This window comes from Simochromis diagramma, unplaced genomic scaffold (genome assembly GCF_900408965.1).
Source record: "Simochromis diagramma unplaced genomic scaffold, fSimDia1.1 OVJJ01000685.1, whole genome shotgun sequence".
NCBI lineage: Eukaryota > Metazoa > Chordata > Actinopteri > Cichliformes > Cichlidae > Simochromis > Simochromis diagramma.
The window spans coordinates 7,388,885-7,408,755 of NW_024387477.1; the positions used below are offsets into that span (position 1 = coordinate 7,388,885).

Genomic DNA, 19,871 nt, shown 5'->3' on the forward strand with positions numbered 1-19,871 from the left:
ATGTATTTCTTTGTACTAAAAAGGTAATAAATGTGTTTTGCAGCACTGTTCTTCTTTGTCGGGGAGCTCTGGAAAATAAACCAGGTGAAATCATGAAAAATTCAAGGCCAGCAGTGTCAGAGATGATGACATATGTCTTGTTTGAAAATTTGGACTTGATTTAAAATTTCCAGCTGGTTGATGCCGTATGGGTCTAATTAAGCCTGAATGTATTTCCTGAAAACAGATCTGAAATAGAACTTGAACTCCGATTAATCAGTGTGTTTTTTTCCTTGTCAGCTTTCTACAGCTTTAATTAAAAGTCCCTTGGAAGAGCAGCTCACACATGTCATTTCCTATTTGAAGACTCGGGGATGTATCTAGGACGCTCATTATACAGAACACAAGAAAACTCCAGACTTCCCGACCACTTCTCAGACAGTTCCTACCAGCAGACCTTCGGTGGCTCCGTCGTCAGACTCTAAAGCTAATTTGTAACTGGCATCCGTCATGTGTGTGACACAAAGGCGTATAGTACACTGTTTACACACCTGCGCGGCATCTCTGGCGAAAGGGAAAGTGATGACAGATTTATGAGGTGGTGTATAGAGAATTAAAAAAAGATGCGGTCATGCGCCATGTTTCCTAGAATGTGCGACGTTACCGTCGAGTGCAGCCCCCTTTTTTTAAACAGCCCCAGAGTTTGCAGACTTAAAAAGAAAAGGATTTTAAACATTAAGCTGTGCAGACACTATCTTTCCCTTCTTTGTTTTAACCCCCCCCAAAAAAAAGCACAGATTTGACTTTGCATTTTGTTGTCGTGAGCAACGCAACCCAGGGGTAATACAAATGAAGTGCTCTTTCTGCCAACAGGCTGCAGCTGTGAAACATATGAATTGTTTCTCTCCTGCTGATGAGTAATGAGGGAGCGTAAGATAAAAGACTGTCATATTGCCTTTTCGTCATCACAGGCTGAGTGCTGTTTCGTTAATGCTTTTTCAACACTGGACTGCTAGTGTAGCCACGGCCATGAGCTTTAGCCATCTCTGCGTTTCACATCAGAAGCCCTGATTGTCTCAGATATGAGCACTGTCTAACTGCTGTGTAGCCTTTCGCAGACTAATACACTTTTGCTTCAGATTTTAGTTCATTTATAACCTAATTGCCTGCTTAGTCTCTCACACCGACGGACATATTGCTTATTCCCTCTAAAATGTCTTTCAGACTGCTCTGTTTGACCTACAGGGCTCTTCTTCATCAGGTCCAATTTGCCTGCCATGGCCAGCTAGCTAATTACACTTCATGAACTGACCCTTCTGAGTTTGAGTCTGATGTGGGTACTTTGATTAGCCTCCTGTTTTTATCACCTCTGAGTCTTCCGTGTTGTTACCACGCTTTCTGCTGACAGGCCCCGTGCCTCAAGGTTGCACACTGCAGTAGTACTGCATAAATTTCACGTTTGTGTCATAAGAGTTCAAGAACTGCTTCTGTGTCAACACGCCTCATTTGGAGCAATCTTGTGCAGGTCAAGAGTGCCGCGCTAAAGGTACAAAATGGAAAAGTTGCAAGGAGGAGTTGATCAAGGACATTGCACAGAGCAGTTTTTTATGATTCAGAACGCCTGAGTGCAAAATATTTAAACCAAATGCATTATTTGCCATTTGAGCTGAAAGAAAAAGGAGCCGCTGGCTGATTAGTGTTGTGCTGTGTGTGTGTATGCGTGCATAAAGCAGTTTCTTGACACTACTCACCCTAAAGAACTCTTTAGTGGAGCCTGAGTCCAAAGTGCCATATGCTATCTCTGTCTGCTTTGCCAGATCTTCGGCACTTTCTATAGGAGAGACCATTCTTTCAACTGTCAAGAAGGCAGCCAGGTTGGCTGTGTAGGAGGAGATGATGATGAGGGTGAAGAACCACCACACACCGCCAACAATTCGGCCTGACAGAGACCTGCGAGAGAGGGGTTGACGACAGGGAAACACGGGATGTAATTACACGGTGGCATGTGGTGGCCATCAACCAGCTAAGATCTGCCAGTTGTGTTTAATGTACCTAATTGCATCAGTCATCAGAATTTCCATGTAAATCATTAACGGCAACCTGGTGCTGCATCAGCACTCTGAAACAGCACATTTCCACGGAACAAGTAAAGGCAAGTTGTTTAAATGTACTCCAATCCAAGTCTTTATTTGCTTGTGAAACAATCAGGGTTCAAAAGTCATTTCACAGCCTGTGGAACGTATTGATCTGTCTACTATGGTGATAAATATTTCATCGTACGCTCACTGACACTGACATTGCACATATGATAGCTGCAACGAATGCAAAATTAGCACAAGCAATGAACACCTAAAAGGAGAAGAACAGAAAATTAAGATTTCATGTAGTCATCAGATTTGTTTTTCTATTTTCATCTACTGTCCACTCCTTGTGTCTACTGGAGCTGACCCACCTGGGGGAGATGTCACAGCCCTGCTGCATGAAGGCGCCCAGCGAGAACCAGAGAGAATTGAAGATGCCAAAGTCATTGGGAGGATCGGGGGGAGTCTGAGGGTCTTTGGTCTCATCCTGTTCCTCGAGGTTCCACTCATAAGGACTAAACCGACTGACCAGGAACAGGACCACGCTCACCCCGATATAGGCAAACACTATACACATCCAGATTTCATAGGCCAGAGGGTCCAGGAAGGAAAAAACACCGGGCTTGGACTTTTGCGGCTTCTTTATCATAATGGAGATGCCCAAGCTCATAAATGGCTTGGAAAAGTCTATCACCTCTTCTCGCACCAGTGTAATGGTGAGAGGTGCAATGGCTATATCTGCTCTCTGGAAACAGGGACATGCACAGCAAGTGTTAGTTATGACCTGCATAAAGAAAGAGGTTATTTATTTATTTCTTTTCTTTATGTTTGAATGGCTGGAGCTGAGGGGGATATAAAACAACAATATTTTATTATACATTTTATACATATCATTTTCATAAATGAGCCACCACATTGGAAGACAGGCTGAAAAACACACAAACACACAAACACACACACATGCACAGTCACGCACACAAAGAGAGAAAGCACGGTCACATTTGCGCCGTGTGTTTTGTCGTGACCTGGGATATTAGCCAACACTTGGAGCGCTAAATGAATCAAAACAAACTGTTTGCAATCAAACACAAGGCAAAATTAAGTGTTAAGTGCGCACGCTAATTAGAACTGTTAACTTTTAATTTGCGAAATGTAAACAGGTTGCTGCATAGAGAAATCTGCGAGCCCTCCCTGTGTACACTTCATCACATGGCATTCAGCACGCCGGGTTTCCCAAACTGTTTATTCTGGCATTAGCTTTTTTTTTTCTTTTTTTTTTTCCCAAGCTGTTTCTCTTTATCCCCCTCCTTTGCTCTGCTGCTTCAATCACATTATATTATCAAAACACATCCACAGAGGTGGTGCTGCCTTTTTAGAAATCACAATGGGTTTCTCTGTAAAGGCAGAAGAAAATAATTAATCATGTTCAACAGTGTTACTGCAGCTTGTGTATGTGATTAATTAAATAACTGCTCCTCTTCAAAGGAGACAATACGCAGAAGACGATTCTTCATATCGGCCTGGGCTGTTGTTTTTTTTCTCTTTTTTTCGCGGCGAAACCGAGAAAACATTGGACTGAATCAGCAGGAGGCAGAAAATGTTTCTTACAAGGTCAGCTGAGGAGCAACACAAATAGAGCCGATAAACACGACTGTTTTCTTTGCCCTGTCAACACAACGTTGCGAGCAGCTATAACCATTTAATCCGGGGTGCGGGCGTAAGCAGCACTCAATCAATGGTGAGGGAAACAAAGCAATAAAGAGCAGCCTCGGGCCTAACCTTTAAAAGACAACTAAAATCAAATTAATTTACTGGTCAAAAGGTCAAAATGTACAAAACCATTAGTCCCGGCCCACCTGCTGTAAAATTACAGGCCTGGAAAGACTTGACAGAGATGTGATTGGAAGATTTTTTTTTTCTCCCCGCCTCCTCCCCTTCCATCTGCAAGGAGTGGTCTTTTCCCATTTGAAAGATAATTTGGTGGCGATAGCACATCAAACCAGGCAATCTCTCAAGCTGATAGTTAGGAAATTGAACAGATGAGGAAGCCAAACCCTCATGCATTTTGCATTTGGCCCCCGCTCAACCGCTGTGGCTTTGGAGAGGGGTGAGCGGGTCGGTGGGGTTGGATGGGGCGGCGGGAGGGGAGGCAATTTTGGATTGCTTAAGGTGTCGCACGGGCCCGGGCGCCGTCAGATGTAAAACACGGTGTGACCCTTCGCTAATGTGAGAGGTTCAACGTTTATGGAGCGCGCCACATATGGATCTTGTTGTTCCAAACCGCAAGCCACAATTTAGCTGTTGATTCTAAAGCAGATTTTCTCAGCTGTGAATTTACAATGCGGCGTATTCATCATACACATGAAACATTGAGCGTAATTACACAATCACTTCAAAGGCATACACTCTTTCATTCATCAAAGTGATTACAGTGTGTTTGCCATATGGACTCCTTCTTTTGCCTTCCACCTACCTCGGTATCGCCTGCAAGAGAGTTAGGATTTTCAGGCTAAAGCAAAGAGCATTAATTGCAATGAACAGCACTGAGAAATGATTTCATTTTCTCCATCTCAAGATGATCACCAACTCCCCAATGCTTCAGGCTGCATTTGACAAATTCACTCACAGCTGAGCTTCCTGGGCCAGCATTAGGCTTTTGCACTGGGCGAGAGCTGATGAGTTCACTATGGGTTGGTGATAACCTTAAGACAGAAAAATGAGATCTCCTCTCATGTTGAAGTTCCTTGCAAACTGTCATGTAATCAGTGAGACTCCCAGTACTCACCCCATAGACCAGTTCACCCACCATCCCGTTCCACGTCTTGGTCTCAGGGTCTCGGGCTCCGTACTTTCCATCCATTACTATAGACAGTTTGTACTTAATTCCAACATGTTTGGCAATCTCAGATGCTAAATCGACGCAGTAGCCTTCATATCTGTCATTCCCCTCCAGATGCATATAATTTTTCTTGTACATCACATAAGGAGCTTCCTGTTGATTCAAACACACGCTGGTTTATTCACTCCCATGCCATCGCACAGATTCCATTATACAGATGTATGCATGCACGCTCTCACATAACTCCGTGCACGCACGCACTCCCGCACACACACAGAATATGAGAAGCTGCTATAACCACATCCATGCTGTCGTGCATACACAGATGATGCCCTGCGAATGCACAAATACGCACTGATAACAGCAGCGTGACTGAGTGTTCACACTGCTTTCATCAAGCGGTGGCAGCCAGCAGACACCAAGGCCAATGTATCAAACCCATTTTTGAGCCCAAGGCTGTAATAAAGGGGGTCAATGAAAAAGAGGATAATCGTTTCAATGGGAAATAATTTAGAAAAAAGAAAAGTTTTTCACTTTCACAGAGTAAGCTGGGCTGGGAGTCATTGGTAGGCAAGGTGTGGGTCAGCTCAGAGGTGGGTGGGGATGGGAATGGGTTTCATAAGTAAATGCCAGTGACAGGAGAGGGATCAGAGAGTGCCCATAGTATCTCGACATATTCAAGCACATTGCATCAATGCGCAGTTAAAGGCTGTTTCATTCCAAAAAAACCAAACCAAAAAAAAAAACATAATATAAAATAAAATGATTATAAAAAGCTGTTGTTTGCTATCTAGGAAAAAAAAAGAGCAAACGAGTACTCTGTAAAATAAAATAACTAGATCAGGAGAGCAGGAGCGTGCTAGTGTTCCTCTCCTTTTCAAAATGCCGGTGCAGCTCGTCTTTTCTCTTACTGAGCACATCATCATCATTATCAAACAATAGGACTGCTCAGGAGAGCAGGCATTGTCATTACAGCCACACACAATTAGAGTGCAAGTAGGAGAGCAATGGTTTGTTTGTTCTGTGCTGAACGTATCCCCTAACCTTGGATCCATTGAGTATTTTCTGCTTGTTAACACGTGTTTGCCTCCTGACTGTATTTTTCACCTGGAGATGTTAAATGTTTCCTCTCGCTATTGAGTGACGCCGGCTTACGGCTCGGAATACAGATGAAGATCTAGCTTTGCATAAATCCCATGGACACTTATCACTTTTCCAAACGTTTTTCTTCGCCATTTTGAAGCGTTTGTTTGCGGAGAACAGGTAATTAGAATGCCATTAAACAGTCAGTAAATATGGGAGCCGTCCAATAAGCCCGAGACATTTATCTACTAAATCCAGTTAAAAGAAAAGAAATCGAAAATATATTTGGTAATTATATGTTCCTTTGTGAAAGTGCCTCGAACATGATCCTCCGTTTAAAAGGCTAACAAGCTGTGCATACTTCAACACAGAACACATAGCAGGAGCAATACAAAATAGATTGAAGGGGAGATAACAAGGGAAAAGAAATACAGCACCTTCTCATCATCCCCATCCAATACTGTTTATTTTGCTTTGCCCCACCTGGGAAACCATTGCAGTATCATTCTGTAGTCATTCTGCGGCCAGTCTATCCCAAGTGTCATTGAACATTTACTTGATGAGGACAGACAGGTCTACTTACGTATGCATTTGTATGCTTTTTTTTTTTTTTTTGTAACTGATGGAGTCAACCATAATCATTTATACCATTATTGTGATGTCACTGCTACGACAGGCCACTGAAGTATGGAAAATCAAAATGCTTTGACACCCACACGGATACAGTTGAAACACTCTTCCAAGCCGGATCGACTGTTTCAACGTGTAGTGAGTGGATGGAAAGCAACACAAGAAAGATGTGGTTCTACCCGCCCAGGACAGAATGTATCACTCATTGGAATCAACACCATGACCTTGAGTGGCAGAATACGTGAAACATTTAAAATTGCGTGGAAAGTGTACCATAATAGTAGTGACCACAATCGTTCGGTTTTCCACTGAGGAGTCGTTGGAGACCTGCAGATCCATAATATTTACAAACCGCGAGTACTCATTCCAGTATCCGATCTGCAAAGAGAAAACAGCGGTTAGTGATGCACTCCGGCCCACGGTCCAGATATAAGTGAGCATACAGAAGGGAAATGAACAAATATTACAGGGAAATGCAGCGCTGCAGAGCTCATTGAAACAACGGAGCTTTCCCCAGAGACTTGCTGCCTCTGCCCTGATGTTCAACCACATGAGCAGAGTACTAAAACAGACCAGATAAACAGGTACAGTTTTCTGGGCATAGAATGCTGCGTTTACATTTCTGCATTCAACGTGCAGATAACGGACGTGATTACAGAGGGACTTTTGCCTTTTACGATCCACCCGAAATTCAGATACCCAATTGCTCCTTTGCAATCCGTGAGCATATGGGAACTTCAATCCCTTCCACCTTTTTATGGTAAATAATTGATATTCAAACCTGTGAACCGCATACACGTTTAATAATCTAGCATAATATTGCAGTGGCTCCTCAGTTTTACTCTGTCCTGCCGCTGTAGTTACTCTGCATTCTGCTCTACAGATGCTTAAGTCAAACCAATGTCAAGTGTTTGTTTGCCCGTCTGAAATAATGGCTGCTCTGGCTCGTGATGAAACGTGTTGCATATGTTATTGCCAAAAGTCTAACTGTTGCTGGCTTGGATTTTTCTTTCCTTCACATCTGGTCTGCATTTTTTCTTTTCCTTTTCTTTTTTTTCTCTTTTGCATGAGATCTTTCATGTTTGGGACAAACAGGTGTACAGCAGAGACTGAGCACCAAGTGGGGGCGCTAGAAAGCAGCAGACGCCTCAGAATTGAGCTCCCGATCGTTACAGCTGTGGCTGTATTAAGTGCACTTGGCAGACTGGGTGATTTGGGGTGGCGGGCGGGGCGGTGCTGGACGTTATTAAATGCTTATTCCAGGCTCTCTAGTCCTTGAGTGATATTTGAGACACTTTGCTCGAGGGACACGGCTGCTGGGACCTGTGTCACGGAGTGTTGCTCCAGTGGCACTGTCCTGATCTCACCCCCTAGCAGCTGGGACAGATATCAGCCCATGCATCAATCGTGACAGTCACAGCTAAGAACCTTCATCCTCGAAACTGTCACTGGGGTGACTGGGGCTCCAGGTCCATGACAAAGTGCCGCCCAGCCTGCCCGACTTGTCTCGTCTTCCCTCGCTCCCTCGCTCCCTCACTCTCTCCCGCTGACCTCCTTTCTCCCGGCCCCTCTCCCCGCTCTCTCCTCCTCTGTTTGACAGTGTAGGGATAGCTGTGAGGGCTTTGCAATGCTAATTGAAGTGTGGGCTTTAGAGGCCTGGGAGGCAGGCGGCATAATCACACATCACATCACACTGAGCCCACACTTATCCAGCTAACGAGAAATTCACAGCTGTCTCTTGGAACTCAGAGAGGTTATGAAATAAAACCAGAGGTCATCATATGGTGCTGGTTATAATGTGAATGTACCACTGGGAATTAGCATTTTGAAGAGGAGCCAGAGGAATTCTTGGATCCTCCTTTACAGTAATTGGTTATTTGAATGGTAATTACTGTCAGAAGAGGACCAAATATCAAATCTGTGCTATCCTACAGCAACGAAATAGTTCTCTATCATTCTTTTGATAGGACAGCTTTAGCTATCAGATTGCAGGCTACGACTGATTTGTGGGGCTTGTAATACTCGGCATAGCTCATCAGTGCTGCTATCTAACAGAGGTGGAGAAAGGCAATCAGCATTACTCTCTGCTGTCCTCTCAGCCCTGCTGGTCCCACCTGGCCCTCAGTACTTTAATAAATGGCAGTACAGGCTTGCTTGAAAATGTTTTCCACTTCTGCACAATCATGCATTAGTCTCTAAATGGCTCGAGGCAACATGTGACCAACAGTCACTGAGTTTTGTTCTTTTAGAGCCGAGAAATAAATCATTTATAAATTACACTTTGGCCAGATTCCATGATTTTGATGTGTGCCAGCTGTTAGATTTTTTAAAGAGAGAGATGAAATGTTTTTTGTTTTTGTTTTTTTGATCAGGTCTGTACGTCACATTTGATAGATTACAGCCACCGGCCTCTCTTACCTTCCTCGGCCCACCTGTTTTCATTTCGTAAACATCTATGGTGTAATTGGTCCTGCGGCCATAGTTGTCAAACTGGATGTTCCCAGTCATCCCCTGTACTTGGACCTAATGGGCAGACAGAAAGACACAGTGGAATGTGCAGTAGTTATAACCCAGGTTGCATACTGTGGCTGGCATTAAGGTACTTGGAGTCCACGGAGCTACTGAAGTGCATGCTGTCTGTTAATCAAATGATGAACTGGATACGCTTTAATAAAAGATGTAGTTTTATGGTAATGAGGGCCTGGATTTTTGAGTGAGCTCTGTGCAGAGATATCTGCAGGCAGAGGGAGGAGAATAGCTCTACACTCTCTTCCCTTCTCTCTGTCACTTTCCATCTTTATCACTCTCTCACTTGCTATTTGTGCTTCGCTTCCTCCAGCCTTTTCTTTAGTTTTTAGCTTGCCACTCGCTCTCCATTTTCCCCGCCCCCACCCTACCGTTTTGAGAGCTCTCTCGATGTCTATGCCTTGGCTCCAAGGTACAGCGGGATTGGCTAGGCAGTCTCCGGCGCTGCCTCGACGAGAGACATCCACACGTTGGCGCCGCAGGTACCTGAAGGCCTCTGCTATCACCAGGATTGCATCGTGGGTCAAAGCTGAAGTGTACTGCACACAGACACACATGCAAGTCAAACAACAAAACAGCTAAAGACACGCTGAATTGGTGTGACGTAAAAACAAATCAATAAAAAAGACGGCTGCTTTTTTAATAAAGCTGTTAAAATGAGAAAATCCTGGTGTAATTTGTTCAGCCTATATGTTGCTCTCATGACTTGCATTTCAGCACTTGCCAGGCGGGTCAGTCTGGGCGGCGCTGGCGAAACCTCTGACAGCTTGCTCATGCTAAAAATAGCTAGATTAGATAGATTGGATTAGAAAAGCCAGGACTTCTCTAAGGGTCAGGACCTCTTTGAAAACTTTTTAGCGGGGAGAATTAAATAGAGAATTAATGCATGATTTTATCTCCCACGCACTTCCCTTCCAACTTCGCCTGACCTTTTCACCACGGAGGCTAGAGCCACTTGTTTGTTGACCAGCGCACCGTGACAAAATCTAATTAAATGCCATTCAAAATCCATTTCTTTCTTGATCATTGTTTAATTAGATGTAAATTGAAGCAGCAATATAACCTTGGCTTGCGCTGCCTATCAATATATCGATTGCTCTGAGGGATGCAACGCTAAGACAGAGGAAGCAAAGGGTGGGAAAGACAAGAGAATGACAAAGGCAAACAGAGGATGAGAGGAGAAGAACCAATAGACAGCACTTTAGAAAGGATGATCGTTGCACTCCGCATGCACAATGAAAGGCCTTGCAAGCATAGCACCTTCAGAGGGGCGTTTCGGGCCTCTGGGAATTCTCTTTCATCTAGCCGCTCCCAGCGCTGAATAAACTGCTGCACAATCGGGTTCTCAGGGTTGACTATCTGAAACCCTGAAATGTTGGCTCCACCGGCGAAGACTTTGTCCAGGCTCACATTAGAAAATCCCTGAGATGAGACAAAAGAGAAACGGGGGAGGATGAGACTCATGTAACTTGTTTTTCTTTGAGGTTTTTTAATATAACCTGGGGCAAAGCTCCACAAAATATTAGCAGCCATTCTGGCAGCGCGCAAGGTGCATTTTATTAAGGATCCTGTGCTGTCGGAGAGAGCAGCATGTGTTTGCAATTACACTGAAGCAAATGTTTCTCTTCACACTTTGCGGTGGAACCTGAATTCATTTTCACATACACAAGCAGCCAGAAGATACTTTAGAGTTTGTGTCATACCATGTAGAGTCTAAATTTTTTACTTGAACCAGCTGGCCTAGTTTCATTCAGAAAGCCTTACCATGTTAAAAAACAACAACAAAAAAAGCCCCCCTAACACTTTTTAATGCATTTTAAAAACGTACGCTGCACCAGCTGCCTTTAAATTTCCTTCTTGACCCTGGAGCTATGACAGTTATTTCTTTTTATGGTCAAATCACTGTTTTTTAAGTGCAGAATTGTGTCATGTTGTGCAAGGACATGAGTCTGACTGCTGCATAATCACATCTTCTAAAGTCGGAGAAATGGCAGCAGGAGATCAGCGAGTGAGAGCGGGGCTGGCCTTTCACTTAAAAACGCTCATGCTAATACCAAGGCTAAATGAACATTACATTCCCGAGAGTGAAGGGAAAAAATATGGCTGCCCTCCAAGGATCGTTAAAAAGGTTAAATCCTGTTTATTTATTGCTAAGGATGCTCACTGATATTCAAATATGACTGTATACTGAAGCAAAATTGCAATGTAGTGTGACTGCTGGACTGTGATTTATAAAGCATGAGGCACAAACATTGAAAGCCTTATATATATATATAGAGATATAGAGAGAGAGAGAGAGAAACAACTATATACAGTCCTATATAAAAGCCTTTAATCCACTTATTGTCCATGCACATTTGCGCCCAAGGCTGAGACTTAGACTCCATGCAGAAAAAAAGCTGGTGTCCCCCTCCCCACACCCCCCGCCCCAGGGGAGCAGCATAGTTATTACTCACAAGATTGGCCAGAATGTAGTGGTAACCACGGCTGTTCTTCCCCAGGGTTACAACCTATGGGAGAAAAACATCGATACAGTAAACCACCCATGAGATGAGAGTTAAGAGCCAGGGCTAATGTAAGTGACTACAGCAATCACAGTAAACGCGGCGGCATCCCGCGAGCACGCAGGATGCCGCCACAGACGTTTAAACAAAGCATATCTTCTAAAGAATAACACGGAAGGGGCACTGCTGGGGGGGGGGGGGGGTTCATTAAAGAGGAATTGATAATGAGAGAGAAACAGCAGCAACGTGGAACATCCTTGATCTCTTTTAAGTCATTCATGGCGCTGGGACGTGAGTCCTCGGTAGCTGCTGGACAGAAGGTAGAAAGATGTTTCAAAAGAATTTGTAGCGAGAGAGTAAGATGTAGATCTCTCCCTGCTTTGAAAATATCACACCTTTGGAGCATAACAGCATGTTTCAACCCACACAGTTTGTCTGAAAATAGTAAGTGGTGTTCTAAGCCATTCCATCACTGTGGTACTAACCATATGCTGTCTTTTATTCTAGATTTTCTTCATCTTTTTTTTCTTTTTTGCTCTGGCCCTGCAGATAAATCCAATACTGAAACTCTAAACAGCTCTGGCTTGTCTGTGCATTACATGCTGGACAGGTTTTTTCAGTCGGACCTCGTGAGGTCTGTTATTTATGAGTTTGCAGTCTTATGCGGATGGACTTCTGAGTGGCTGCCATGCAGAAAACCTGTCAACCATGTCTCCGTTTTCATCTGCGCTCTACAAACAGAGCAACACAAGTTTACAGCAAAATCAGCATGTTTGCACATGTTCTGGCTCCGTTGCAAAAGCAAACTGTCAGTTTATCATCTGTTTGTGCATGCGTGTTCGGCTGGGGACGTTGGATATTTGTTACAGTGGGTCGTTTATGACATTCCCACAGAGCAGGAGAGAGTGATGCAAAGCACTCTTGCATCTACGCATTTTGGCACAAAAAAATGTCTTTGGGAAAAAAAAAAAGGGAAACAGTTTCTCCTGCTTCAAGTACAATTATAGCATCATTTTAACTGACCTATGTAGCATGACCTATGTAGCGGTAGCAGTAAGAAATGATTGAACAACCTCCCTCGCTTGGACTGAGCATACTCAAAAATCAAACAGACCACTCGTCTCCTTGTGGACATTTGAAGGTTGCCCACGAAGGGAAGAGACATCTTTAGTGTTTTTCACAAACTCACAAAGCCTTTCACTCATGCCATCAAGCTGCTTGGGTGGGTCTGACAGCCTCCCCATCATTAATGCTTTAAACTTCCACCACTGCTGAATGTCAGACAGACAAGAACAAACCAAAAAAAAGTGAAATAGAAACAAAGGGGAAGTGAGCTGATTATGATGCAGAAATAGCCAGAGACGACTGTTAGAATCCATCAATCTCCTTCTAATGATTAAGTGACACAAAGCTTCATGAAAATAGCTCTCTGCAACACTTTTACTGCAGTGAAATCACAGCGAGACAGATCAGGATAATTCTTCACGAGCCAATTTGGACTCTTTGCACTGCTGCATTTTCGCTGGACAAACCAAGTGGCTCCACTTTCCTTCACTGTGTGCTAACCTTGACTCTGGCCATAAGCCTCATCACACCTGCTCAGGAACTGGGCAAAGAAAGACCTCACCACCTGCCTGCAACCTAGAGCTCGCAGCCAGTCTGGCAACGGCTACAAGAGGCAACCTTGGGATGGAGCACAGCGAGACATTGATGACAGAGACACACAGAACCTCCAGCCAGAGTACACAAACCTTTTCCCTCAACCTCTTTAATTAGGCAGACAGCAACACCCTCAGCTGCTCCAGGTGACACGGACAGATTTCGTTGTTAAATTAAACGTTCTTTTTAAAAGTCCTTTTGATATTGCAGAATTTATACACACAATACTTCAGCTCAGTGAAAGAGGATGTTCTGAAAGTTAATTTTATTATGACCACCTTTACTCTTCGTCTTCTTTTTTTTTTTAAATCCTGTGCTATCTGGGAGCTTTTACAAACAGAATTATGATAGCACTGCTGTGCTGAACACATTTTGCTTTTCCAAAATCAGCTCTATAAATTCTCTATAGGCTCTTCTTGTTTAGGGTTTATCTGTTTATTTCTTTATTTCTATTCATGTTATTTCAGTTATTACATTATATGTGGTATACAGTATAACAATGTCGAAGGCAGGAAAGGCTGGAGGGAAAAAAAAGGGAGGTGGTGGGGGGGACGTAATAGGGGGTTAGAGTACAAATAGAAATGCACAATGTTTCGCCAACTGCCACTGTGTGTGAAAATGCACAGGTACATACATCAGCAATCTTCTTTTGGTGTGTGTGTGTGTGTGTGTGTGTGTGTGTGTGTGACAGAGAGAGAAAGAAAGCGAGAATGTGTCTTTGTTACGAAATATACTTGAAAATGAGGGTGGGAAGCCTCAATCAGGCCATTCGCAGCCCCCAAGAGTACTGAAGATGTAAGGCCACACTCTCAGGCCTCCCAGAACCGCTCAGTACCTGGCAGAGACCACCCCCTGCTTCCCCTGACATGGAAGAGATCCAAGCCACCCCAAACCACCAAGGGAGTGGGTTAATGACCATGCCAGCCTATCCAACCACACGCTCTGGGGGTAGCAGCATCCAGTGGAGAGTGGTGGAGAGGGTGAACACCTCCCTTGATGACTACAGTGGCATTAAAAAGAAGGAGCAGGTCACCAGCCAGCAGAGGCACATGATGGGGTCTACCCACTGAGACCTACGTGACCCACAACCCTCTGTCTTATTTCTTTATGTTGTTATGGGTTCTCAATAATGACACCCTTACTTGAAGAGAAGGCTTTTTATCGAACTGTACTTCACATGTAAACAAAGCTTCGCCATCACAGTCTGCTCAGAGGTAACTCCCTCTAGCTCTCTAGCTCCCCCTATAGTCTAGGAGTATTAACAACATAAAAACATGATACTAGGCAAATATGGATTTGCTGTTATCATTACACCCTCCATCAAGAACCTTATTTGTATGACTGTCCACAATGACAATAATCCAGGGCACCGAGGGAGCATCCACCTTCCCCACCACAGAGGTCAGGTTGGAGTGTGGATATCAGTCCAAAGTCTTGGGGCTGATCTGCACGCTGAGCCACAATAACAGTTGCAGCCACTCTATTCAATTACAACTACAGTTGCTCCCTCACCTGGGCACCCCACCCCACCCTATGGGCCTGCGGGCACCCATGAGCCGCCAAGGCACAGACCAGACTTCCCAGTGTGGGCCAACCCATTTTACACAGCGAGGCTGCCAAAGGGGCACAGACCAACCCCACACCACACTGGTTAAATGCTTTCTCTAAATCTAAAGAGACAGCAGTGGTTTCTAATTTGTTGATAGAGCAATAGTTCATTATATTTGTTAGTCTACAACCACCTTTATTTTTCAGCCAGCTCACTCCTAAGAAACCTTTCTTGTAATTTCTTTAAGTAGCCTTCAGTATTCAATCCATGTATGCTTTTACTAAGTTAGCGCTGTGTTTGGAATCATTGTCCTGCTGAAAATTGAAGAAAATTTGATGCTTTCCAGATGGTATTCCAAAATCCTTTTCAGGTTAAATACTTTTTATCAATTTAACAAGATCTCTAACATCATTGGCTGAAATAAACCCCCAAACCATGACAGTACCTCCACTGTGTTTACGTATGGCTGTAGAAACTCACTGTTTATCTCCAGAGATCCTCTATATATATTGGTGAACTTATTAGTGTACATATTTTTTGAAACAAAAAAAAATTGAATGTAGATGTTTCACTCTGTAAGACTTGTTGCCACTGATTTTTGGTCCAAGTCAAACTTTTCTCCCTGTTCTGTCCTCTCCTAAAAATTTGCTTCCTCTCCTAAAACATTGTGTATCTATGGATAGTATGTCATGTAAAGATCAATAAAAAGCCAAATACCATTTCAGAATATTCAAAGGTTTCTATTAAAGATAAATAAAATGGTTCATAAAATTATAGCATCTAAGATAAACATAATGGTAAAAATTATTTTGAGGAGCCAAACGTGAAACTAAATATCACTTTATCGTTTTCAGTACAGATTTACATAAAAAGTGTAGGCAGGTGAAAGAGCTAGCCCTGATTAAAGTCGAACAGCAAATCATCTACCAACACCTCTAAAACGCACTAATTAATACACTGTAACCTATTTGTTAAAACTATCTGCAGAATTTGGTAGGTGGATTTAGTTAAATTAATTCTTTTTTACATGTATATATTTAAATCAATTGTTTTGTTTTGTCTTTGGCATTGATTCCTGAGGGGAAGCAATACATGTTATAATTATAAAGAGAAGTGAACTGTAGCTCATCATGACACAATTCATTAAACATCTGTAAGCACAAAATTACTGGGATGCAGCTGATATACTGACTCTAGCCACTGACACAGCACTGATATCTAGGTATCAATTAGTAAGGCCAATACTGAAGTACTACAGATATATTTGTACAGTGTGGTAAACAAGTCCTGAGTCACCTCTCATTTTTTTGTATTTCCCTTCTTAAAAAGTGTAATTGGAAGCAACATATAAGGAAATAAGAAGTGGCTCAAGAACAAATATTTTTTCCTTCCCATCAGGAATAAATGCCAAAAAAATCTAAAACAATTGATTGAAATGTATAAATGTAAAAAAGAAAAACAACTTATTTAACTAAGTCCACCAAAGTGTGCAGATAGTTTTAACAAATAGGTTACAGTGTATTAATTAGTGAGTTTTAGAGGTGTTGGTAGATGATTTGCTGCTCAACTTTAATCAGGGCTAGCTCTTTCACCTGCCTACACTTTTTATGTAGATCTGTGCTGAAAATAATATGGTGATATTTATTGTCACATTTGACTCCTCAAAATATTTTCAACTGTTGTTTACCATTATTTTTAGCTGCTATGGTTAAACTGCTATAATTTTATGAACGGTTTTATTAACTTTATCTTTAATAGACACCTTGAGATATTTTAAAACTGTGGGGTTTATAATATTCTTTGGGTTTTTGATTATTATCTTTAGAGGATGTACTGTCCCAGTGACACTGAAGAGAAGTGTGCTTGGTGTGTCTCCCCCTTCAGTAATTCCTCTTTTTAGTACACTTTACCCCTTCCACATCGATCCACTAGCTGGTCCCACAGCCATTTGTTCTGCAGCTGAAAGAAAGCCTGCATTTTGCAGACTGCAGTTTTCTTTAAAGCCTGACAACTAGGGTGACCTTGACTTTACCCTCATCCAGTCTCTGCCTGCTTCAGACCTCCCAGACAGAGAGCCCTAAATGCAAAACTACACCTACACGTTTCTAATAAACATCTTCCTCCAAATTTGACCTTTCCAGTGCAGAGTTTGCCACACAACACACGAAGAGGCAGGAGGAAAATGATAGGCTCCCCAGAGTTTGTAAATATCATACCATTCACTGCGAGGCATATGAAAGACAAGCAAATAATGATGCAATAGTTTTTAGCCTCTCTCTGAACTATGGAAACCCAGAATCCAAAGCACCATTAAACTCATAGGGCTTCATAAAATTAATCTTTACTGAGTCTTCACAGTTTAACAGTTGGCTGATTATTCTTTAAATTTTAATTTTTAAGATTAGTGAAAAAAAAGTAATTGAATATCTTGTTTTGTTCTACCTACTGTTTCTTGTTTTACCTCAAAGATATTCCACTAGAAAGAATACAAAGACAAACAATTTTATTTGATTTAACAATCAATCACTATTAGAACGGAAGATAATTTTCCATCAGTCTACTAATCCATTTGCTGTAATTGTTACAGATCAGTGTTTTAGTAAGGAATGTCCAGGAAGAGGTTCAGTCGGCACAGCTTTCTTGCAAGGGTCAATGCTCCATCAAAAGGACATTTAACACCAATGATATGAAATCATTGGTGTTATTTGTGAGTTGTGTCATGTGTGATTTGTGCTTACATATATTTTGAAGTAATCTATATTTTTACTCTAAAGCCAAGGTCAGAAACAGGTATGTTTAAAGAAACAAAAGTCTATGAATATTAATACTTTCACTGCAACTCACTTTGAGTGATAATGGCTCCATCGCTGTGCTATGACTTATAATACTAAATGTCAGTCCTAGTAAGTCTCATACAGTGAAAGCTAAGATGTGTGTTTTCAGTCTCCCCTTTGGCTGCTGAGCTGACATTAGCTAACATTTAAAATTCATAGACTGAAAGGCTGCAGCTCATGGTGCTCAAGATGCTGATGTGATATGCCTAAAGGTGTTTTACTCTACGCTAATGTCAGATCTTTGTTGCTTGGTTTTTTGTTAGTCTGTTGTCACCAGAATCGACGCTTAAGACATTTTTTAAAGCAAAATTAAAAAAAAAAAAAAGAAACAATATTTGTTTGTTTTTTCAAGCTTCATACTGCTAACATTAGTTTGGCTCTTTGCAAGCATCTGCACGGACAGCATGCTAACGCAAAGCTAGCCAAGAACCCAGAGTGATGTTAAAGTTGAGTTTTTGCCGACCCCAGCCCAGCAGTCAAAGTCTGATCTTCAACAGGTAACACAGGCAGTGATGAGCAGTCAGGTTTGTAGCCTCCATTTTTACCTGTTCATGTTTCTAAAGTAGAATTACTGTGGCGATTGCTTTGAAGTCTCTTTTCGACTGGTTTTCATTTGTTGGCTCTGTTCAAACATAAATACTAAAAGAAGGACCCCATGTGCGGTCTCATTAGGTCAGGGATTTGTGTTGGTGTGTAGGACTAAAGATTATACTGTTAACTGGTAATTATGAGACAGCGCCCTTTACGACATTTTATGGAGTGATAAGAAAGTAATGTAATCAGTGTTACTTTTAAGAAAACTGTGGGTGTAATAATTATATTTGTTGATTAACGACCCTAACACTGGTACTGAGCAGAGTTCTCAAAAGAATGGATTCTTGGACACTAATTGGTACTGAAATCTATTATTACATTAAATACCCATTAGCAAAAGTATTGATAGCAGCTAATTGCAAGAACAGTAGCATAGCAGCTTGGTGAATCAAGAGGGACACCCTGGGCTTCATGAAGAGTTTCATAAGGTCAGTAAAGCTCTTCTAAATAACATTCAATTTTTTTAACTTATCATATATGTTAACCTGGCCAGCCAAACGTTAGATGTTTACCTATTAGCAATAAACCACATTAACATTTTATAAGTTATAAAAGTATAAAAGTAGTCAGTAAAGTTCTTCAAATTAAAATTAAATTACTTAACTGTTATCATAGGGTGACCAAGTCCGGGTTTTCCTATAGGGCTATAGAGAACCCATATGTGTGACGTCATCCCCGAGCTGCTACTTTGTGAGTTGTTGTTCAGCGCTCACAGACGGGACAGACAGCGCACAGGAGCGCCTGGTGATGTTTGAAAGATGCCAAAGCGCAACTGCAGATTTTCAGACGAACTGCAAAAGAAATTTCCCTCGTACCGTCCCGGTACCATTATTTAATTCCAGAGGTTTTTAAGTTATTTATTTGCCCTTGTTGACTTGTAAAAGCCTATATGACATTTTTTGTTTCACCATTCATTAACCGCACAGAGAAGGCATCATTTACATATGTTAAAATTTTCTTTAAGCAAACAGTATTATTAAAGTTCTTCATGACTGGGCCAAGTGTCCTCTTATGCATTAACCTGCATTTTATAAGTTATCAATATAGGAGCAGCTAGCAACTTTGGCTAATTCACAAAATGTTAACATGGGAGCTAGGCAGCAAACATTATTTTCCTGGGTACTGGTTTGAAATTCTAGTGCACAGAAATATCAATCATTAGTGTTTTTTAAATATCACAACAATTCAAAGTAGCAAACCGTCTTTGGCTAATTGAACATACAACTGTTTCCAATGCAAATTTTAACAAACTTTCTTGGCATAGTTTGACTATAGTTTAGAACTGTGTATGAAAATCCCTGTAATTCCTATTGAGCCCAATCAATTAAAGCTGAAAGTCTGAGCTTCAATAGCATCTTAATTGCTTAATTTCAAATCTATTGTGGTGGTGTACATGGCCAACATTATGAAAAGTGTGGCACTGTCCGTTGTACATTTCTGGACTTCATTGTATAATCTTGCGACTGTAGAGATTCCTAAGTGTCCCACTTCAATTAGGATGGGGCAGAAGGCTGAATTTTAGTTTTATATGCTTTGATGTAAAAGGACTTTCGCCTTTTTCGAACTCCCATTTTTTACTTCAAGGCGCTTATA

The 19,871-nt window shown here is 41.9% G+C and overlaps 1 protein-coding gene across 4 annotated transcripts in view; it reads right to left on the reverse strand.

The window, feature by feature from the left end:
* The window catches only part of LOC120723733 (glutamate receptor 3-like), a 92,201-nt gene that overhangs the window by 17,167 nt on the left and 55,163 nt on the right, over positions 1 to 19,871 (reverse strand). For all 4 annotated transcript variants that reach the window (XR_005693817.1, XM_040015401.1, XM_040015400.1 and 1 more), the window contains exons 5-12: positions 11,595 to 11,648; positions 10,399 to 10,560; positions 9,510 to 9,677; positions 9,031 to 9,135; positions 6,886 to 6,990; positions 4,846 to 5,052; positions 2,432 to 2,805; positions 1,731 to 1,929 (exon numbers count right to left, since the gene is read on the reverse strand). Coding sequence is in view for 3 of the 4 variants with exons in the window: in XM_040015401.1 (XP_039871335.1) it covers positions 1,731 to 1,929; positions 2,432 to 2,805; positions 4,846 to 5,052; positions 6,886 to 6,990; positions 9,031 to 9,135; positions 9,510 to 9,677; positions 10,399 to 10,560; positions 11,595 to 11,648 (1,374 nt within the window). In the remaining variant the exon portion in view is untranslated. The remainder of the gene's footprint in view (positions 1 to 1,730; positions 1,930 to 2,431; positions 2,806 to 4,845; positions 5,053 to 6,885; positions 6,991 to 9,030; positions 9,136 to 9,509; positions 9,678 to 10,398; positions 10,561 to 11,594; positions 11,649 to 19,871) is intronic.